This window comes from Perna viridis, chromosome 9, assembly GCF_037379345.1.
Source record: "Perna viridis isolate PV_CMFRI_1.1 ecotype Kerala chromosome 9, ASM3737934v1, whole genome shotgun sequence".
Lineage (NCBI taxonomy): Eukaryota > Metazoa > Mollusca > Bivalvia > Mytilida > Mytilidae > Perna > Perna viridis.
This window is the reverse complement of record NC_142453.1, coordinates 12,713,770-12,737,894: the sequence shown is the minus strand read 5'-3', so window position 1 is coordinate 12,737,894 and position 24,125 is coordinate 12,713,770. Positions and strand designations below refer to the sequence as shown.

At 33.1% G+C, this 24,125-nt stretch overlaps 1 protein-coding gene and 1 long non-coding RNA gene across 5 annotated transcripts; one reads left to right on the top strand and one right to left on the bottom strand.

Moving 5' to 3' along the window:
* Window positions 1–1,003: 1,003 nt before the first annotated feature.
* Window positions 1,004–18,536, bottom strand: LOC148606825 (uncharacterized). 3 transcript variants are annotated; one of them, XR_015915072.1, is made up of 3 exons: window positions 18,411–18,536; window positions 1,972–5,443; window positions 1,004–1,483 (listed from the first exon to the last, which is right to left on the bottom strand). XR_015915072.1 is itself a non-coding variant. In XM_088544680.1 (2 exons), exon 2 carries the CDS (start codon window positions 5,421–5,423, stop codon window positions 4,572–4,574), a length of 852 nt encoding a protein of 283 aa, XP_088400806.1. In that variant the 5' UTR covers window positions 5,424–5,443; window positions 18,411–18,536; the 3' UTR covers window positions 1,004–4,571. The 3 variants fall into 3 exon arrangements, 2 of the variants coding, with proteins under 2 accessions (XP_088400806.1, XP_088400807.1); XM_088544680.1 differs by having other exon boundaries at window positions 1,004–5,443; XM_088544681.1 differs by lacking the exon at window positions 18,411–18,536 and adding an exon at window positions 10,346–10,713 and having other exon boundaries at window positions 1,004–5,443.
* A 1,232-nt stretch (window positions 18,537–19,768) lies between these two features.
* Window positions 19,769–21,555, top strand: LOC148606824 (uncharacterized). 2 transcript variants are annotated; one of them, XR_015915464.1, is made up of 3 exons: window positions 19,831–20,057; window positions 20,519–20,573; window positions 21,190–21,555. It is a non-coding gene; the product is annotated as an uncharacterized LOC148606824 (long non-coding RNA). The 2 variants fall into 2 exon arrangements; XR_015915465.1 differs by lacking the exon at window positions 20,519–20,573 and having other exon boundaries at window positions 19,769–20,057.
* The last annotated feature ends 2,570 nt before the right edge of the window (window positions 21,556–24,125 follow it).

Here is a 24,125-nt window from a genome sequence, read left to right as displayed (position 1 = left end):
CAGTTAAATTTTCACTAATTTTGTTTAAAATGTGTCATTAATTTCTTTTGAAACCTAAATTTTTCACGTGTAGGTGGCGCCATTCGTAAAGAGAAAATGCTAGTGCCCGGAGTAAATGCTTTAAAGACGCGGTAATCTGTAAAATTAAAACGTCAACATGCTAAAAGGTTTTGCCTTTGGATTAAATGTACAACAGCAAGGTATTTCTCAAGGAATAAATGTAACTTGGAACTATACGCATGAGAGCAGAGTATAGACGTATGTGGAATTCCATTCTCTTATATAATTATAATATCACTTGCTAGATTTTAAAATACTGGTGTCATTGCTTAATTATCTCGGGCCAGTAGATAGAGAGATTGATGCTGTATTTTGGGAATGTGTATTGGTTTTTTGTTTGTTTTTGGTTTTGTTTTTACTGTAAGACAACCATATGAAATTCCGATTTCCTGTATGTCATATTTTTAAGCAGATTAGAACAGATTCGGCTGCACACTAGTAGTGCACGTGGGATTTTTAGCTTATTTATCTATTACGAATACATGGTGCACATTAAAAGTGTGTCAACGGCGGTCGGGTCCATAGATTCCTAACTGTTGGGTGACCTTTCGAAGAAAAAAATAGATATTATACAAAATTGGCAAAACTTTATGACTCTTATACATTCTATAGATTTTCGCATGCATACGTTGTTTCTAATGATATAATTTACTAGTATTCGGCAGCTACCTACTGCATTACATGTCTCTACGGGTAGTGCCATAGACCTATAGTTACAGGCCTATGGTTGTGCGGTACTAAAGAAAACTATAATATTCAACTAAACTGTAAAAAAGGAAATCTGGATGACCTTATAATTACAATTTAACTTCTGAAATTAACTTTACAAAGTTTGTTCTCAAACAAATAATTCAGTTTTACTTAAAAATAATTTTGTTGACACGTACTTCAGTAACCGCAATACCTTTTCATCTTACAGGACTGTATCAAGGACTGTGTATAATACATTGTATAGCTTTATTACTTGAGGTCACTATTCCATGGTCAATACGTACATTGTACATGCATATATTCTCAAGCGAATACTATGTAATAACTTTTAAATCCTAGCTTTTCACAATGACAAATTTCATTTTAAGAATAAAAGGGGAAATTAGATGAGTGACAAAACGTACATGTATGATGGTCTACATCAAAATTGTCGGTAACTATTAATTTCTAAAGTGTTTTGTTACGTATCCATTGCTTTCCACAAAAAACTCACTAGCTCAGGAGCAAACATTATAGGAGTTATTAATTAATTACAAGTTATTTCAAGTTTGATGAATATTAAATAAAAAAAAAACAAAACAACAAAAAAACAACAAAAACAAAAAAAAACAAAAAAAAAATAGTTAATTTGATTTAACAGAAGCCCATAATCCTCTCCACTGTGGTAGCAGTTTACAGCGTCCATCAGTTTCCTCCCCTGCGATGAAATAATCTAAAATAAGAATAAGAACTATTTACAATCTTAAGGGTTTCTTAGATTTAGAGCATCAAATATAAAAATAATTCTAGAGTTTATAAAATAGGAATTTTATGAAATTAAGAAACACAATACAACTCATCATACTGAAGCCTCATACCAACTTTCAAATCATTCTGATGAATGGTTTTAAAGTTATGCTTGATTAAACTATATGCGTTGGCCATGTTATTCTAAGTTAAATGTCCGTTAAGCAGGAAGTTGATACGCGACCATTATGAAATAAAGATACACAGTACAACTCATCATACTGAAGCCTCATACCAAACTATTGTCTACATTTTTTAATGGACGCTTTTTTTAAAATAAATGAAGGCCACGCAATCGAATGCCGTACAAACTATTATCCCTGTTAAACATAAATTTACTATGTATGGATTTGACTATTCAACCAAAGGTAATCTGCAGAAACGACCCCTTCTGCTATTTAAAATACAAGTCACCTCCAAACATCGTCGATCCACTACTCGTGGTTGGTACATCTATAGTTCTATTTTCTCCCTTAGCCTTACTCTGTCCCCAATCGTTGAGATGCCAATCCTTGAGAGATCAAAATCAGAAAGAAAAGAGAATGTTTCATCACCAATCTTTTCGTCGACGAAATTCTGCAGAAGGGGTCCTAGACCAATTTCTTCCAGACAGGCCTTCAGTTTTACAGACGACATTTAGGGCGCCAGAGTGAAAAAAGTTCCAACAAAATAGTCCGCGGGTTCGATTACAGTCGTACATTTACGGAAAGTAACGAGAATAAATGATCATCATCATAACGAAATATCTAATGCGTATAATGTCCAAAGAACCACGTATAATGACAAATGCACTGCGTATATCCCGTGAATTTTCCACTGCATATATAAAACAAGGTACTATGTATAAAGTTGAAACTACTGCAAATGAGGCGTAAAATACTGCGTATAATGTCTTTCCTCATACTGTGAAATCTACTGCTCATATTAGAAAATGTACTGCGTATAACATGAAATGTACAGCGTATATTGCAAAATGCACTGTGTATAACGATATATGTACCACGTATAATGTAAAAGGTACTGCGTATACCCAGTTTTGTACTGCATATAATGAAAAACGCACCACGTATAATGACAGTTATACTGCACATAAAGTTATATGCACCGCGTATAATGAGTCCACGACCACGTATAATGTGAAATACACTATGTATACCATAAGATGTACTGTGTATAACGAGAAATGTATTGCGCATCAACAAAAGACAGGAGTGGTGGGTAGGGTCGGGTAATTTAGCATCTTGTGGCGGAGCGCAAAGGTTCCTACTCCGATTGAATAACACACAGGGTTCTGTAACGTGCGAGGAGCGTAGTATCTTTCCATGCAACAAATTGCACTTATATGATATGCAATTGGGATTTCAGTGTTTTGTCTAACGATCCCAGAATGTAACATGCCAGGGTTACCCCATGTACACCTGGGGCACACAACCCTACTGCTCTGTGGGCAGAGCGCCCCGGCTCCCAGGTCAAGGTTCTAAGGACTCTTTAATCGCCTTTTACGACAAGCCTGACGCCATACAACAACAGCAAATCTAAGATTGATTTTTGGGTTTGTGATTTGAACCGTTTAGAAATTAGGGGACAAAAAAAGGACCAGAGACAAGCATGATGTGCAGTCAATAACTTGAGTATATGTGCATAGATCTGCATGGAATCATACAATGTGCTATACCACAAAAGAAAGCCTGGAACTGATTTATTTTTGAAGGCTGTGACTAGAACTGTTTAGGAATAAGGGGCCAAAAAAGGAACCAAGAACAATCATTTTCCTGATATTGGACAATAACTCGAGGTCAAGTGTGAATAGATCTTTTTGATATTGAAGAACAATGCACCATACTACCAAAGGATGGCACTTCAACCATTTCAGAAAAAGGACAAGAAACAAGCATTTTTCTGATGTTTTCACAATAATTTAAGATCTCCTTGAAATTATATCGCAAAGTGCCATACATTAAGAGGAGGACAAGGATTAATTTTACTTGCTATGTTACTTGTATTGATTAGGAGTTAGGGACCAAAAAGGAGCCACATTAATTCGGGGGGAATACATATCATGTGTCAAATATTTAATCTCAATCCTAATTCAGAGCTTGAAATTTGTGTCCATACTTATTAAATTTAAGCATGTGTTCAAATATGTATCCGTTCGAACACCGTTGGAAATTTTTCAGACCATATTATTTATGTATATAAGGGTCTGAAAAAATCCCTACGATGTTAGAGCTGTCAAATTTGCGAAGCAAATTTATGGACGTTCCCTCCGCGGGACTCGAATTCGTGCCGCTGTGACATCAATATCGACACCGCCTGCACAAAGTCCAGCGCCCTAGACCACTCGGCCAGCTATAGGCTATATGAAAAGTTTTGAACTAATCTGGACCATAATCAATGGCAGCTCGTTTGTTTTTTGTTTTGTTTTAAGGAACCATTCCCTCTGAATTACGGTGTTGATATACAGTACACTACATTTATCCCCTCTTCTGTAATAAAATTGTCTGTATTAGGAGAGTTTCGCACTGATTAAGTACATGGTTGTCATGACTTTCCATAGATAATAGTTGTAGAGAATCAAAGCTTAAAGTAATTTATTATCCCCGAAAAACAGTTGCTGAGGGTATGATGTTTTTGACGAGCCCGTCTGTCTGACTCCTCTGAAACTACATAAAAGAATTCAACGACACTTGGTACAATGTAAGTAGTAAGAACATCATTAGTAGCGCTCCATAGTACTATGAAATTTTGATCCCTAAATTTAGTTTGATATACACTGAATTCTCCTTTGAACTTTGATTACAGTAGTACATGGCTAAAGCAACACGTCATCGCAAACTACTTGCTGTGATAATAAAACCTTGTCGAATCTTAAGAACTTATGATGTACTATTTGAACTTTATTTATTTAAATATAGTTATAACAAAGCAAAATACTCACAATAACCTTTCGTAATAAGTACATAATTATTTTGTTCAAAAGTGAATTTAGTAAATCTTATTTCTTCATCAACATGTCACAATATAGTGCAACATCCACTGTTTTCCTTCTGCGATCGGTTTCTCCCTTTCTCATAAGAACGAAACAATGTTTCAGTTTCACGGTATGACGGACTGCTATGAACTCGACTAATATTTGAAGCAGAAACAGGTTTCTGTTGTTGCAAAGTTTCATCTTTAAAATAATTGTATGAATCATACACTTGCATCGAAGTAATAGCCGAACTAGATACTCGGTATTTGTTAGAGTTAGATCCATTGTGGTTTTGGAAACGGCTTTTTGGGGTTCTTCCGTGCTGACTACTGCTTGACGCCAAAATAGGTTTCTGTCGACGCGAAGTTTCATGCTTTGAAGAATTGTCTGGATCAAACATTTGCCTAGTAGTGATATGCGGAACAGATCCTACGTTTGTATTAGACCCAGAGCCACTTTGAGTTGAGATACGACTTTCTGGGGTAGTTCTCGTGCTTTCCTCGTGAAATTTGCGCCGATATGAGCTTGATGATTTCGGTTTCCACTTCCGCCAGACTCTGCCACCCGGATTCCCACGAACTCGAATAGAGGTGCCGCCATTATATGTTGTGAGTTTTTCTTCCTTGATAGAATTGTTTTGATAAACCTCAATAGTATCCAAGAAACCAATTTCCTCAGCTTTCCTGAACACCCACAATCGTCTATTATCAGCAGTAAAATACTTTCCCTTCGTCCAAACAACCGATATATTAGGTATATCATTTACGTTACAGTAACCGTTTAACAACTGATCTAATGTTTCTCCGATAGTTAAGTGTCCATGTTGAGTGTAGTCACCAAATCGGTTTAGTATCGAGTCTTGAGAATAAAATATTTGGGATGGTTTCAGCTCCATGAAAACTTACAACTTTATACCTGAAATTGTATAAGACAATCGATACACGAGTACAGGTATGGGACTTGTCGTTTACTTTCATTTTTCAATTTTCACAATTTCTTTTTCAACACCCCTCGGTGGAAAATCAAGATCCTCCTTCCAAAAATCAATGAAATTTCAACCTCCCTTTTTATCCATTGATTTACTCAATACATAGCACTACAAATAACCTAAAAATCTGTTTCAAAATATTCAATATATATTGAATCTCAAAGCAAGTGAAAACACTATAGTGTGGGTTTCAAATTTCCAAAGTAATGTACTAATGATAGCATATACTGCGGGGAAAAATGGCTAAGTTCAACATGCTCAAAATGTACGGAAAAATATAAAACTTCTCCATAATCTTCAATATGTACAGTATATAATAACCGTGCAAAGTTTAAATGATATTGGTTAACTTTAGTCATTTTAATGACAAAAAAGTATTCGTAAAAGGTGCACTTCTCCAACATATATTTAATAACTGTGCAACGTTTGAATAATATAACTAAAATACTTTTTGAGTTATAGATTACATAAAGTGAGTAACCATGCATTAATGTGACAGACAAACGGATGGAAGGACGAAGTGGCACAGCTACTAGACCTACTATCAACAGGTAGCGCCGATGAAAACACACACATGTACAAAGAAGAGGCTTTGCAGTACCCTGAAATGTCAAGCTCACAATGAATTGTTGTATTCAAAGTGCTGCATATAAGTCGAGATAATACGTCACATTAGAAACACAAATTATTGAAATGAACTGTGTTGACTTAAAGGATGTAGAAATTGAAAATCCATCATACTTGAAACTTCCAAGTTGTATAAGAGATAATTTATTATTAGACAGTGAGACAGTGCAATTCTTAATAAAAAAAATAGCGTTTATTACCAAATACCATTCAGCTCTCAAACAATTAAAGAGAGTGGAAATAAAGCATCGGAATTCACTCCAATGTATTCAAATATGTACTTCGACCTTTAATTCTCAGCCTATTGTAGATGTAACTCGTAACAGAAATAAGAATTATACAATATTTTTTTTTAAGAAACGCTTTACGCGTATCGTAAGTTTGACAAACATCAGTAAAGTATGTTAATACAAATAGAAATGGACACAGAGGTTGAGTCTGGTGCAATGAATACAGTTGTCCAATCCACTTGACTTAATATTGTTCTACGAAATGTAAGAACCCAAACCGCTGATGAAGCCCGGGATCTTTCTAATTAAATAACACTATAACAATTAAGTTGAAAACGATAGCACTTTCCGTATATCCGTTACAACCTTCATTTCGTGCATTATAAAGCTAGGACATCGTTGCTTCTAGCAGATAATTGAGTTGATAATTTGACAGTCTTTGTGGATATAAACCACTAAACCCCCCCCCCACCCCACCCACCCCCCACCCCCCAAAAAAAAACTTTCATAACACAGTTTTAGCCAATCATTTGCACTATGTGTGAGACGCTGACCATCAGCTGACTATTCCTATACTTGGTTTAATTTTTGTTTTCGTGCTGACATATATACTCAATACTGTTATACCCGGTTTGCACTCATATGTGGTATTTGTAATTCATGACGGACAGAGGGGTTTCTTGACGCCATTGGCTATCATTTGGGGCCTCTCACGGACAGTGTAAAGCATCGAAGCGTTTACACAGTCCCCGGGCATAGATAGTCATACCCGTGAATGTGGGTCATTGTGTATTTGTGGAAACTATAGTAGTCATGTGACCACGTTCATTCATTCATTCATTCATTCAAAGCATTACCAGGTGATTTATAATAGTGACATCAAACTCAGAATACAATGAAAACCAAATATACAAAGACTAAGCAGCTAATAATTTTAGACTGAGTCCACGGCCAAATATCTTTTGGGATTCGGTGCTTCAGATATTTTTTGTTTGATAGCGGTGGTCAAAACAAAAAAAAATATCTCAAGTGCCGAATCCCAAAAGGGATTATCCACGACCAAGAGCATACACCCGTCATGTGTGTTTGCAATCGATTCTAAATATAAACAGCCGGTATTTCTAACTCTTGATTTTCCATCTATGATAAAGAAAATACATCTTTGGCTTTATTTTCTTCTTTTTCTGAAAGACAATCGGCAGACTTTTTGATTATTATTTTTTCAAGATCACAAATAAAAACTTTTGGATAGGGGGTCTGAAGAGGGGTCGGTATGTGACCGGGAACATTTTTTAGGCCTAAACGGGTGGTCTGTTTATTACTACAGCAGTGCTAGATGTTGTTTGGCAACCTATTTTCGGACTTGGGTTGGGGTATGGAGTAACAGAAGTCCAACCTCTTACATTGTAGTAGTTTATGTAGCAGTCCAGGAGGTAGGTAAAGATTCTTCAAATTGCATTTTATTAAGAACACAATTTGAATATGGTCCATATTTCTTCATATTTTGCTGGCGAAAAAACTTGGGTACCAAGGTTAAGTAGGACCTTCCTTTTACATATCTTTTAGCAGTTCATATTCCATATACGTACGTGTATATCATGTATATGAACTTTTCGACGTTATGTTGCAAATCACGTTGCATTGATACAGATAAAAAAAAACTGTAATTAAAATTTTTTAAATGGCTCGAAACACCACCTTTTACACATTCTTAAGCGCATAAAAAACTCCAATAATATTACCAGCAACATTGGTATATAAATGTATAATGGACAGTAATTCATACTTTGAAAATGAATAAAGTCTTGTTTTGAATAGATCAACATATCATATAAGATATTTTTTTTGTAGTCAATTTAGATATAGGATACGGGATTTAGCAGAAATGAAGTTTATTTCATACAAACCAGAAAAAAATCAAAATTCCATTCTAAATATCTAAAATTTTACAGACCCCCCTTTTGCAATTGTGATATCTAAAATAGCAAGACCCCCACCTTTTACTACCACCCCTTTACCTTTATCAATGACCAGTCCTTGATGAAAGTACCTGTGAAAAATTAGCAGCAATCTTTATAAAAATCCGATAGTCTTTGAGTGATATATGTAACCCATAGCAGTAATATAAACAAACTATGTAACCAGTCTTAGTTTGATTTCGGTAGATGAGCCTTTAAGATACAAATTAAATTTCATGGATTGAGCATGAAATAGGATCATTATAAGAGTTGTCCTTCCTAATTTGGTTGACGTAAGCGAGAAATGGATGTACGTTTTTTTTTTTTTTAAAAATACAGATATGTATAAAAGGAGACTAGTTATGTCAAAAAATGATTTTGACATATTTGTTACATATATGTTTGACATCAGACAATTTATGGGGGTCTTAAATAATGTTACTTGGATTAATATTTTTCCGGATTTTAATAGTGTTTAACAAATTTAAGGCTCCGATTTTAAGTTTATCGCACTTTTTTGCTTCCCTAGGGGAATGGGTGTTAGTCACATACATGACCCCTCTGCCTACTGGTGTGAACATAGAAAAAAAAATCAGAAGTCTAGGTTAATAAATATAGTCGCGAAAGAAAGAAAAAACACAAAACTTTGTGTCTTGGGAGTTATATGTTTTAGCATTAAAAAGTCCATTGATATACCATATTTTAGATTCGTACTGTACGTACCGAAATCCAATTAATTATTTGCAGTTTAAATAAAAGTAAATATAAGATAGAGCTCTATTATTCTGTAATAAACTAAATTATATGAATATAGCATCAGTTCTGACATTATAAAAATTCACTTCCAAATATATCTTGAAAAATCCTTAAGACAGTATCTAACCAAGTCCTTCCCCTCCCCCAAAAAATGATATCAATTCTTTTTTATATCTCCCAGACTGCACGTGCTTCTACAGTTCAAAATAATGAATATGCATGAGCAGTTGGGGTGTGGCATAACTACCATGCTTATCATGAAATGAAAGCCAATCTGAACTGATTTGATTACACTGACCAGTATTAATTACACAAATATAACACATATGGTGTACAAGTAAAAACTACAAAACAGAAATACATTGTATAAATATTGCAGTGGAGAACAACAAATATACAGCAGATAGATTACGTCAATAATCACACAATAGGGTATGTAAGTCCCGTCGTGGAACCCCGTGATTTCACGAGAATGGGTCCTAATATACTATTCAAAAACATAGAGATTTGTCATTTAGAGAGCTTTGAGTTCAGTGTAAATGGGGAAAATCTTCCTGTGTAAAAAATACCGATAAAAATGACTAATAACTATTTCTACATGATAAATGTAGTCAGAAAAAAAATCATCAAACGCTTAAGGAGGAGTTGTGTATACAGGATTGCCCTCACACCATGTCCATATGAGTTATGGAAACATCTAATTCCTTCAGTTCAAAAATAAAAATAGCAAAAACAAAAATGCCACAAACCAAATTAATAATATCAATCATAGTATTGAAAAGCCCAAAGGAAAACCTTATGGTCATACGGGTTATTAGCAAACATAACAGATGCACAATGCTACTCGCTATGAGTTTTCGTTAATTTTCACAGAGCGTTTAAGGTGGGGGATTGCGGAAACAAAATATGTACTCTATCATCCATCTGTATTACAAAGTCAATGTAATAATAATAGGAATGCCGAATTCAACCGGTCAATTACCATATTAAAAATGGATGGTTCGTAAAAAGTACAGAATTTATTATATAGAGGTTACAGACCACCAATTCAACCAATGAGCATTTGGAACGTACGCAAAAATAGTCCTACGCAGAAATTACCCCTGTTCCTCATAGTGCTGTGAAAAAAGTTCTCATCTTATTTAAAAAATTTAAACAGTTTCTGAAAGGAAAAACATTTCTGTACATTTTATAGGTGCATTTTGCTTCTTGTGATGTGAAGCCTAATCTCCATAATGATTTTTAAATATACCCCTACCTTGTGAAAACACTGGGATTTCCCATGCTATTTATAGACCCTTCACTTCCGGTGACCAGTACTGCACTGCAAGTCTGCTAACCCCACATGCCATTCTGAGGATTGTGAGCTGACATATGTAGAATCATGCTGATATATAGTCATCTGCAGGTTAAAGTTAAGGTAAAGTCCAGAGAAGCCATTGAATATTGTGAAATTAGCATAGAAGCCTATGGGAAGTGGAATTAGTGGTTTTTAGCCTTAATATGAAGCCATGGCAAAATGGAAAGTTTCTTGAAATAGCTTTAAACTACTTGAAGATCTTGTTAACTTTGCCATGAGAGGAATACACTACAAAAATCCTTCAAAATATGCATTTTTTTAAGTTATAGGTCCAAATTATGGAAAATTGGTCTTTTTGGCTGATTTTTATGTCCTATCTTGTAAAAAGTGTAGAAAATTTAGTAAAAATATCAAATATTAAACTTTGAGGGCTATATTTACCTAAATATGGTAGTAATAAGCACTTGAAATCAAGTTTTGTGTAGATTTGAGCAAAAATTAGGTTAGAAATGAGGAAAAACTCACTTTCATTACTGCGGTTAAGGCCATATAAGCATTCCCCTATGGCAACATGGAAAATCCATTATTGAGCACTTTTTTTGCTTTAGGTGCCCTTTACTGGTCATGTTTTAATGTGAAAACACTGTATTTACAAATTTAAAGCCAAATATATCACCTTTTGTGAAAATTTAAAGATTTAGGATTTTTGACATGTGATCAAGAAAAAGGGGGAGGCATGTCAGAAATAAATTTTTAAAAATAGACCAATTTCTCAGAAAATGATTACTTTTAAAACTATTTCTTCATTAATATTGTTAAAAAACAAGTTGTGATTGATATTTTTTATTTGAAAAGTCAGAAAAAGTTCTTTGCAAATATTTAATGCATTTCAGTATGGTAGAATATTGTCACTTTTTTGCTCGCACAACTTGGTTACCCTATATTTAAAAATCAAATATTTAAAAAAGTGCTTGTCACATTTCACTGAAACTTTGCAAATGCATTCAGTATGTGTGTAGGAAGATACCTGTATAGTTATTTATTTTTTCTAAGACAAAAAGTGACTCTTTAGGTTACAGACCACCAATTCAACCAATGAGCATTTGGAACGTACGCAAAAATAGTCCTACGCAGAAATTACCCCTGTTCCTCATAGTGCTGTGAAAAAAGTTCTCATCTTATTTAAAAAATTTAAACAGTTTCTGAAAGGAAAAACATTTCTGTACATTTTATAGGTGCATTTTGCTTCTTGTGATGTGAAGCCTAATCTCCATAATGATTTTTAAATATACCCCTACCTTGTGAAAACACTGGGATTTCCCATGCTATTTATAGACCCTTCACTTCCGGTGACCAGTACTGCACTGCAAGTCTGCTAACCCCACATGCCATTCTGAGGATTGTGAGCTGACATATGTAGAATCATGCTGATATATAGTCATCTGCAGGTTAAAGTTAAGGTAAAGTCCAGAGAAGCCATTGAATATTGTGAAATTAGCATAGAAGCCTATGGGAAGTGGAATTAGTGGTTTTTAGCCTTAATATGAAGCCATGGCAAAATGGAAAGTTTCTTGAAATAGCTTTAAACTACTTGAAGATCTTGTTAACTTTGCCATGAGAGGAATACACTACAAAAATCCTTCAAAATATGCATTTTTTTAAGTTATAGGTCCAAATTATGGAAAATTGGTCTTTTTGGCTGATTTTTATGTCCTATCTTGTAAAAAGTGTAGAAAATTTAGTAAAAATATCAAATATTAAACTTTGAGGGCTATATTTACCTAAATATGGTAGTAATAAGCACTTGAAATCAAGTTTTGTGTAGATTTGAGCAAAAATTAGGTTAGAAATGAGGAAAAACTCACTTTCATTACTGCGGTTAAGGCCATATAAGCATTCCCCTATGGCAACATGGAAAATCCATTATTGAGCACTTTTTTTGCTTTAGGTGCCCTTTACTGGTCATGTTTTAATGTGAAAACACTGTATTTACAAATTTAAAGCCAAATATATCACCTTTTGTGAAAATTTAAAGATTTAGGATTTTTGACATGTGATCAAGAAAAAGGGGGAGGCATGTCAGAAATAAATTTTTAAAAATAGACCAATTTCTCAGAAAATGATTACTTTTAAAACTATTTCTTCATTAATATTGTTAAAAAACAAGTTGTGATTGATATTTTTTATTTGAAAAGTCAGAAAAAGTTCTTTGCAAATATTTAATGCATTTCAGTATGGTAGAATATTGTCACTTTTTTGCTCGCACAACTTGGTTACCCTATATTTAAAAATCAAATATTTAAAAAAGTGCTTGTCACATTTCACTGAAACTTTGCAAATGCATTCAGTATGTGTGTAGGAAGATACCTGTATAGTTATTTATTTTTTCTAAGACAAAAAGTGACTCTTTAGGTTACAGACCACCAATTCAACCAATGAGCATTTGGAACGTACGCAAAAATAGTCCTACGCAGAAATTACCCCTGTTCCTCATAGTGCTGTGAAAAAAGTTCTCATCTTATTTAAAAAATTTAAACAGTTTCTGAAAGGAAAAACATTTCTGTACATTTTATAGGTGCATTTTGCTTCTTGTGATGTGAAGCCTAATCTCCATAATGATTTTTAAATATACCCCTACCTTGTGAAAACACTGGGATTTCCCATGCTATTTATAGACCCTTCACTTCCGGTGACCAGTACTGCACTGCAAGTCTGCTAACCCCACATGCCATTCTGAGGATTGTGAGCTGACATATGTAGAATCATGCTGATATATAGTCATCTGCAGGTTAAAGTTAAGGTAAAGTCCAGAGAAGCCATTGAATATTGTGAAATTAGCATAGAAGCCTATGGGAAGTGGAATTAGTGGTTTTTAGCCTTAATATGAAGCCATGGCAAAATGGAAAGTTTCTTGAAATAGCTTTAAACTACTTGAAGATCTTGTTAACTTTGCCATGAGAGGAATACACTACAAAAATCCTTCAAAATATGCATTTTTTTAAGTTATAGGTCCAAATTATGGAAAATTGGTCTTTTTGGCTGATTTTTATGTCCTATCTTGTAAAAAGTGTAGAAAATTTAGTAAAAATATCAAATATTAAACTTTGAGGGCTATATTTACCTAAATATGGTAGTAATAAGCACTTGAAATCAAGTTTTGTGTAGATTTGAGCAAAAATTAGGTTAGAAATGAGGAAAAACTCACTTTCATTACTGCGGTTAAGGCCATATAAGCATTCCCCTATGGCAACATGGAAAATCCATTATTGAGCACTTTTTTTGCTTTAGGTGCCCTTTACTGGTCATGTTTTAATGTGAAAACACTGTATTTACAAATTTAAAGCCAAATATATCACCTTTTGTGAAAATTTAAAGATTTAGGATTTTTGACATGTGATCAAGAAAAAGGGGGAGGCATGTCAGAAATAAATTTTTAAAAATAGACCAATTTCTCAGAAAATGATTACTTTTAAAACTATTTCTTCATTAATATTGTTAAAAAACAAGTTGTGATTGATATTTTTTATTTGAAAAGTCAGAAAAAGTTCTTTGCAAATATTTAATGCATTTCAGTATGGTAGAATATTGTCACTTTTTTGCTCGCACAACTTGGTTACCCTATATTTAAAAATCAAATATTTAAAAAAGTGCTTGTCACATTTCACTGAAACTTTGCAAATGCATTCAGTATGTGTGTAGGAAGATACCTGTATAGTTATTTATTTTTTCTAAGACAAAAAGTGACTCTTTAGGTTACAGACCACCAATTCAACCAATGAGCATTTGGAACGTACGCAAAAATAGTCCTACGCAGAAATTACCCCTGTTCCTCATAGTGCTGTGAAAAAAGTTCTCATCTTATTTAAAAAATTTAAACAGTTTCTGAAAGGAAAAACATTTCTGTACATTTTATAGGTGCATTTTGCTTCTTGTGATGTGAAGCCTAATCTCCATAATGATTTTTAAATATACCCCTACCTTGTGAAAACACTGGGATTTCCCATGCTATTTATAGACCCTTCACTTCCGGTGACCAGTACTGCACTGCAAGTCTGCTAACCCCACATGCCATTCTGAGGATTGTGAGCTGACATATGTAGAATCATGCTGATATATAGTCATCTGCAGGTTAAAGTTAAGGTAAAGTCCAGAGAAGCCATTGAATATTGTGAAATTAGCATAGAAGCCTATGGGAAGTGGAATTAGTGGTTTTTAGCCTTAATATGAAGCCATGGCAAAATGGAAAGTTTCTTGAAATAGCTTTAAACTACTTGAAGATCTTGTTAACTTTGCCATGAGAGGAATACACTACAAAAATCCTTCAAAATATGCATTTTTTTAAGTTATAGGTCCAAATTATGGAAAATTGGTCTTTTTGGCTGATTTTTATGTCCTATCTTGTAAAAAGTGTAGAAAATTTAGTAAAAATATCAAATATTAAACTTTGAGGGCTATATTTACCTAAATATGGTAGTAATAAGCACTTGAAATCAAGTTTTGTGTAGATTTGAGCAAAAATTAGGTTAGAAATGAGGAAAAACTCACTTTCATTACTGCGGTTAAGGCCATATAAGCATTCCCCTATGGCAACATGGAAAATCCATTATTGAGCACTTTTTTTGCTTTAGGTGCCCTTTACTGGTCATGTTTTAATGTGAAAACACTGTATTTACAAATTTAAAGCCAAATATATCACCTTTTGTGAAAATTTAAAGATTTAGGATTTTTGACATGTGATCAAGAAAAAGGGGGAGGCATGTCAGAAATAAATTTTTAAAAATAGACCAATTTCTCAGAAAATGATTACTTTTAAAACTATTTCTTCATTAATATTGTTAAAAAACAAGTTGTGATTGATATTTTTTATTTGAAAAGTCAGAAAAAGTTCTTTGCAAATATTTAATGCATTTCAGTATGGTAGAATATTGTCACTTTTTTGCTCGCACAACTTGGTTACCCTATATTTAAAAATCAAATATTTAAAAAAGTGCTTGTCACATTTCACTGAAACTTTGCAAATGCATTCAGTATGTGTGTAGGAAGATACCTGTATAGTTATTTATTTTTTCTAAGACAAAAAGTGACTCTTTAGGTTACAGACCACCAATTCAACCAATGAGCATTTGGAACGTACGCAAAAATAGTCCTACGCAGAAATTACCCCTGTTCCTCATAGTGCTGTGAAAAAAGTTCTCATCTTATTTAAAAAATTTAAACAGTTTCTGAAAGGAAAAACATTTCTGTACATTTTATAGGTGCATTTTGCTTCTTGTGATGTGAAGCCTAATCTCCATAATGATTTTTAAATATACCCCTACCTTGTGAAAACACTGGGATTTCCCATGCTATTTATAGACCCTTCACTTCCGGTGACCAGTACTGCACTGCAAGTCTGCTAACCCCACATGCCATTCTGAGGATTGTGAGCTGACATATGTAGAATCATGCTGATATATAGTCATCTGCAGGTTAAAGTTAAGGTAAAGTCCAGAGAAGCCATTGAATATTGTGAAATTAGCATAGAAGCCTATGGGAAGTGGAATTAGTGGTTTTTAGCCTAGATACCAGTGAGTTACCGAATGTTCTCAGTGTAAGAAAAAATCAATAATTCGCACTGTGAAATAAATTCGGCATTATATTTCACTCTTGCACTTTCTCCCGCCAAAAGTCACAACACGAATATCAATCCGCTGTTCACAAAATCAAAATCATGTTGAAAATAGAAACGAATAATGGAGGAAATCCATAAAATAAAACATTAATTATCCTATTAATACTAAAGACTAATAGGATAATTAATGATTGGGACGGGTTTTATTTTATTTTATGGATTTCCTCCATTATTAGAAATAATTATTCTTGGAAGTTTAGTTCGGGGCAGAATATATATTTCCAAAACATTTAGATCGAATCAGACAATAGTTTAATTATCTATTTTCAGTATAATGGTACAGTAGAATATGGAGGCCAGACAATTTATTCATTTACTTTCTAGATAATGGAGGCCAATATATTTATTTTCGTATATTCACAGGCTAAAATATTATAACATTTACAAAATTACCAGCCCCATTCAGAATCAAAAGATCGTTTATTCACCAAGAGGTGAAGGAATAGTACTGTAATCTATGTCAAGCCAAAGTGGACAAAAATGAGCACTTCTAATATTAAAAAAAATGATATTCTAATACTACAAATTCATTTTCTAATATCACAAATTAGATTTCGTATATCACAAAGCACTTTTTTAAATTAAAAAAAATCATTTTTTTAATATTAAAAATTCAGTTGAATTTCTAATATTAAAAAAAACTATTTTTTAATATTAGAAATTGATTTTTGATATTAGAAAATGGATTTGTCGTAAGCTTTATAACAGATCGTGCACGGCTAACAATAAGTAGGCAGAATATAATTAGCATTTTCAGAAAACCAATAGGGAAGTTAAAAGATTTATTTTGAAACTAGAAGGCAAGCATATCCATTGGAGATAATCTTAGTCTATATGACATTTCCTTTATGGCAATATACATGCATGTTCTCGTAATTGGGTATACTGTATCGTATACCACAAAGGCCCAGGCTCGAGGGTCCGTCACATAGGATACATATACAAAATATACATGCAAGTCTTGATTAGCAAATATTTGTATGAGGCTAAGTCATTAGGCCTTGCCCCCACTATCAAATATTCACCCAGGCTAACTAATAAACAAGAAATGGGCAATCCATGAAGATTTGGGTAGTGGCTTGCCTCACCTTATTTTTTTCCGTAATAAAATCGAAGACATGACAATTTACTGCTTTGCAATCACTTAACAAATGCAGAATCTGTAATAGTGCTGAACTCGGATATATAAACAAAGAGTAATCAAGGGAACCAAGATTGTAGCGGAAATCAAAAGAATGTAATCCAGGAACAAAGGCCATACATGGAAATTAAAACAGACAAACTAAACCTGGGAACATGGACCCTGTGCACCGGTAGGATAGTCGTATTTTGCTTTTCTAGAAACACCTGCCGAGTTGCTCATAAAAAGTCAAGTCCAGGGTAGACGAAAGAGGAAAGGAAAACACGTTGTACAAATCAGTTTTCATGGTGCAGATTGATACACCGTAACGATCCACGTGATGATGACGACCATAAAACTTCTGAAGTGATGACTTAAATCTTGTAGCAACATAATCCTGTTCCAGAAGCCTAATTGTAAGAAGTCTATTGCGACCCAAAAAGTCTGCATAGTTACGGCAAGCTCTGGCATAACGTATGAGTTGTAATGTGACAACTCTATACGCTGGTGCTGAAGGGATGTTGCCACAGATGAAAGGGAAGTTGACAAATCTGATCAAAGGAATGGATTCAATTACATGGTTTTATTTACAAAGATGTGTGTGGTAAGAGTTCTATGAGTAGCTAAGTTATTACAATCGGTAAACAGAATTGAAATATTAGAAAATGGATTTGTCGTATTCAATTACAATTTTTTAAAATTAGAAAATCATTTTGTAATACATGTATTAAAAAATGTGACAGATTTTGCATTATTGCAAAGTGATTTTCTAATATTACAAATTAAATTTGTAATATTACAAAATGTGTGATATTTCATAATATTACTAAATAAGGAATTTGTAATATTAGAAAATAAGTGTTTTCTAATTTAAACAAAATGATTTTTTAATATTACAAATTCAATTTGTAATATTAGAAAATGATTTTTTAATATTACAAATTGAATTTCTAATATGAAAAAATCTTTTCTAATATTAAAAGATCTTTTCTAATATTAGAAAAATGATTTTGTAATATTAAAAAATCATTTTCTAATATTACAAAATATTTATTTTTGTCCACTTTGGCTTGCATAGTAATCATTATGAATACAAAACTGGTACCATTTTCCATTCAACTGAGTAAATGGTACATTGACATGTTACAAAAATATACCTTATAATCGTACCCTGAAAGCTTTCTAAAAATCTACCAAGGGGGATATAAAGACCTTAATGATAAGATATTTACCCTTCAAAACATCAAGCTTTATAACAGATCGTGCACGGCTAACAATAAGTAGGCAGAATATAAACAGCATTTTCAGAAAACCAATAGGTAAGTTAAAAGATTGATTATGAAACTAGAAGGCAAGCATATCCATGGGAGATAATCTCAGTCTATATGACATTTCCTTTATGGCAATATACATGCATGTTCCCGTAATTGGGTATACTGTATCGTATACCACAAAGGCCCAGGCTCGAGGGTCCGTCACAAAGGCTACATATACAAAATATACATGCAAGTCTTGATTAGCAAATATTTGTATGAGGCTAAGTCATTAGGCCTTGCCCCCACTATCAAATATTCACCCAGGCTAATTAATAAACAACAAATGGGCAATTCATGAAGATTTGGGTAGTGGCTTGCCTCACCTTATTTTTTTCCGTAATAAAATCGAAGACATGACAATTTACTGCTTTGCAATCACTTAACAAATACAGAATCTGTAATAGTGCTGAACTCGGATATATAAACAAAGAGTAATCAAGGGAACCAAGATTCTAGAGGAAATCAAAAGAATGTAATCCAGGAACAAAGGCCATACATGGAAATTAAAACAGACAAACTAAACCTGGGAACATGGACCCTGTGCACCGGTAGGATAGTCGTATTTTGCTTTTCTAGAAAAACCTGCCGAGTTGCTCATAAAAAGTCAAGTCCAGGGTAGACGAAAGAGGAAAGGAAAACACGTTGTACAAATCAGTTTTCATGGTGCAGATTGATACACCGTAACGATCCACGTGATGATGACGACCATAAAACTTCTGAAGTGATGACTTAAATCTTGTAGCAACATAATCCTGTTCCAGAAGCCTAATTGTAAGAAGTCTATTGCGACCCAAAAAGTCTGCATAGTTACGGCAAGCTCTGACATAACGTATGAGTTGTAATGTGACAACTCTATACGCTGGTGCTGAAGGGATGTTGCCACAGGTGAAAGGGAAGTTGACAAATCTGATCAAAGGAATGGATTCAATTACATGGTTTTATTTACATTCTGATACAGAGATGTGTGTGGTAAGAGTTCTATGAGTAGCTAAGTTATCACAACCAGTAAACCGAATTGACCTTGAACCTATATTGTTACATCCCTTCTTCTCTGAGAATAAAAATCAATATATTCAGTATATTATTGTTCTTTTTGTTTTGATTTGTATTTAATAATTATGATAATTAAAAAAGTAAAACAGTTGTTGCGAGTCAATTTTGTTGTTTGAATATCGTAGAAATTAACAATAACAATAAAAGAAAAACTAAAACTACCGAGAAAGTAATGTTCTTTGTGGTCCACACGGGTTTTTATTATGACCCACGGCACAGTGTGATCTCTAATGTTTTCTACAGAATATACATTCCCTTTTTACACGAGAACCACAGGTTATGGAGGACACAAGGGGTTATTACAGGGGGCTCAATATTCCGGTTGCCGCCATGTTAAAAATTTCTATATGACTTTAAGATTTTAAACACAACTTTTTCAAAATGTAATTTCTAGCGATCGAATGGACAGATTTACGTGAAATTGTGATATATCGTTTCAGAAAGTTGTAAATTTTGGATTTATCATAAGGAGATACACAAATTCGGTAGATATAAAAAGAAATTAACCAGGTAAGTGGAAAAGCCACGTTTATTATTGTCCTGGTAAATCCGAGCCTTGGTTTTATGAAAAAACTTGATTTTGCCCATTTGAACCTAATGTTTTCATAATTATGATAAGGTTTTACAATGATTTATCATCATTTATGATATTTATTTGCATTTTAGAGAAATTTTATTGATCTAGATCACATTTACAGCTCATTCTACACATGGCTAGTTTGTTGTTCATATTTTGCTAGTCCGCCATTTCTTATGTGTGTTTTTAGGAACCGCCCATTGAAATACATAATGTATGAGATGCTGCGATCGTAAACAAGATTAATTTCATCAACGATATTAATTTGCTTAATATTGATGCAGTTACTAAGGTAGAAATTTAATCATGAAAGGCATTATTATGAAATTAACCTTCGTTTACAAAATGTACATTTATTTCAAACACATTACCATCCAAGTTGTCTTAATTACAGTATTAAAAAGATGCTTAGAAACTACAGTACTGCAAACCAAAAATAACAGAAAACAGTAAGTCAGAACTACATTGTTATATTTGCACCTTACATGTATGTGTATGTGTGTGTATGTTTTTTTGTGGGGGAGGTATGCTTAAAAATGAAATAAAAAAGAAACATTGAAATATTCACTTTATGAAACAGAAAAAAAAACCGGATCAATGATTGTCCTTATAAAATTGTTAAAATAATAAAGGCAGGACCTTTTTTTCACAAAATAGCAAGGCAGGATAGAGTTTACAAATGTAGCTCTTCCCAAAGAGATCAAATGGTTGTTCCTTTTTTATTTTAATTTATTTCATTTAACCATTCAATTTTACAATGATTTACAGAACAAGAGGAATCGAACTTCCTACTCATTGCTAAATATGACATGAGTCCACCAGGGAACTGTCATTAAACATGTATTTTCTACTTAACAATGTATTGAATACATACTGAAGTTGCATTATAAAACACAATCAAGTGCTGTTACCATCCTTTTCAATCAGGTCTTAACAAAATAGTACAAGTACATTGTACATGCAATTTATAATCTTATATAGATATTATAAGCTTACAATTATGAAAAGCTTTCAATTTTTATATGTATTACATGTATATTGATACTGGTTTGTTTTAATTTTCAGCATCCTAAGCAGTGTGAATTGAATTAATAGACAATGCACATGTATATGAAGCAGAAGGAAACATGACTTGCATGTAAATTATTCAACTGATTTGACCCATTTCAACAGCATATTGGACACACAATGACTTAAATTCAGTAAATGTTTAGTATGGGAGAATCAACACATTATATTTTGAGCATGAGGAAGGCGCAGATTAAATATTACATGTATTTACCTATTTCCAGGGGAAAGTCTGTCCAAGACTGACACTTAATATAAAAATGTAAAACAATACAGTTGTAAAAGTTTTCAATATCTGCTATAAGACATATTGTGGTAAAATGTGATACATTGTACCTGTATAATAAAAGAAAATTGAATACATTAAGTATATTCTTGTTTCTTATATGTGGCAAAGCCCAGTGGAAATTTCATTATTCTGATATTGGGTACATTTACTGTATACATTTGTGCATGCATATACAGTATGCATTAAGGTGTCTATCTCTTTTTTTCCACTTGTGTTTACACATTAAGCCAACTCAATGGACAGTCCAATTAAACCATACTTTTAAATTTAAACTTAACCATTACTGTGAACAAGGATTTATATGTAACTCTGTGCTGTGAACACAAATTTTGCATAACCAACCAGTTTATTACTTAAAGCAGTCTTCTAGGATTCCTATTCCCGTCACCCAGGGCAAGTGAAATTTGGGTCAGGGAAAGTTAGGTACTTGGTTACACTTTCCCGTGGCAAGTTGAAAACTTCGTATGCTGTAAGGATTTGTTTTGTTAGGAAAGCAGTCATTGACTGTGGGAATGTTGATTTTATATGGATTTTTCCCAAGGAAACCTCAATTTTTTAAAAATCCTAGAACACTGGACTTAGTACATGTACATTTGTACATATTGGTTTGACATAGGAATAATATATGTGGTCAGTAGTTTAAAAAATAGAAAATGAAAAAGTTTGACATTTTAAGTTAATAATAACAAAAGTCCAGGAAGCTTACTTTACTTTTTTTTTATTTTTACTTTTACTTTTATTTAGAAAAACACTCAGCCGTAGTTCATGCTACGGAACAGGAGCGAATATATATATACAGTTTACAATGGAAACGAAATGAGTAGACAACAGACAATATTTTTAAATACACAAAAACAAAATACACTAATTCATTGTCACACAAATGTATTGAAATTCAAAAGTACATTTAGCCTTATCATCACCGGAAATTATATCACGTGGTTTGTATTTTACAACACGTTTATAAAAGAAAGTCAAACTCTCATATAGGTTTAGCGGATTAATGTGACAATATGTGTACTAGTATACAATTTAAAAAAATATATTTATATATGGGATTACTGTGTGCCTACAAAAGTTTTGCAACTTTTGCGATGAAGATAGAAAGGTTAGTCAATACATTTGTGTTACAATACATTATCATTCCATACAATTTATTAACATTCGGATTGGCTGTATAGTAACCTGGAATATACTTATTTCTAAGTTCGATTACAAGATCATGATTGCACAAAGCAACATAATGAAACTCATCCCCCAGACCTGTTCGACATAAAGTGCAGACCCGTTCATGTTGTGGTGTTCCGTACCATCTTCCTGTTTCCATAGGAAATTTTATATTGCATGTTCGAAGTTTACATATAACTGTTCTGTGATATTTTTTTGAGTCTCAGTAAGTATGGCTCGAGACGAAACTCAATTTTAAACTTCGAATAAAAATTTCCTCTGGACGAAACATCAATATCAGAATACCATTTCTGTATGAACTGGTCTTGCAAGATCTGTTTCACAAGAAGTTTAAGAAAATTGATATTAACATTCCCTTGTACATTCCAAATTTCACTATATCCAATATCATCAAAAATTGATTTTATGTAACATATCCATTTGAAAGATCGATCACCGTTTTCATACATATTGAACATAAGATTATACAATTTACCAGATAATTTATCTGTGTTATTTACAAGTTTAAACCAGAAACATATCATTTTAAGCTTGATGCTGATTTCAATAGGATATCGTCCTAACTCTCCAGGCTAAAAACCACTAATTCCACTTCCCATAGGCTTCTATGCTAATTTCACAATATTCAATGGCTTCTCTGGACTTTACCTTAACTTTAACCTGCAGATGACTATATATCAGCATGATTCTACATATGTCAGCTCACAATCCTCAGAATGGCATGTGGGGTTAGCAGACTTGCAGTGCAGTACTGGTCACCGGAAGTGAAGGGTCTATAAATAGCATGGGAAATCCCAGTGTTTTCACAAGATAGGGGTATATTTAAAAATCATTATGGAGATTAGGCTTCACATCACAAGAAGCAAAATGCACCTATAAAATGTACAGAAATGTTTTTCCTTTCAGAAACTGTTTAAATTTTTAAAATAAGATGAGAACTTTTTTCACAGCACTATGAGGAACAGGGGTAATTTCTGCGTAGGACTATTTTTGCGTACGTTCCAAATGCTCATTGGTTGAATTGGTGGTCTGTAACCTAAAGAGTCACTTTTTGTCTTAGAAAAAATAAATAACTATACAGGTATCTTCCTACACACATACTGAATGCAGTTGCAAAGTTTCAGTGAAATGTGACTAGCACTTTTTTAAATATTTGATTTTTAAATATAGGGTAACCAAGTTGTGCGAGCAAAAAAGTGAAAATATTCTACCATACTGAAATGCATTAAATATTTGCAAAGAACTTTTTCTGACTTTTCAAATAAAAAATATCAATCACAACTTGTTTTTTAACAATATTAATGAAGAAATAGTTTTAAAAGTAATCATTTTCTGAGAAATTGGTCTATTTTTAAAAATTTATTTCTGACATGCCTCCCCCTTTTTCTTGATCACATGTCAAACATCCTAAATCTTTAAATTTTCACAAAAGGTGATATATTTGGCTTTAAATTTG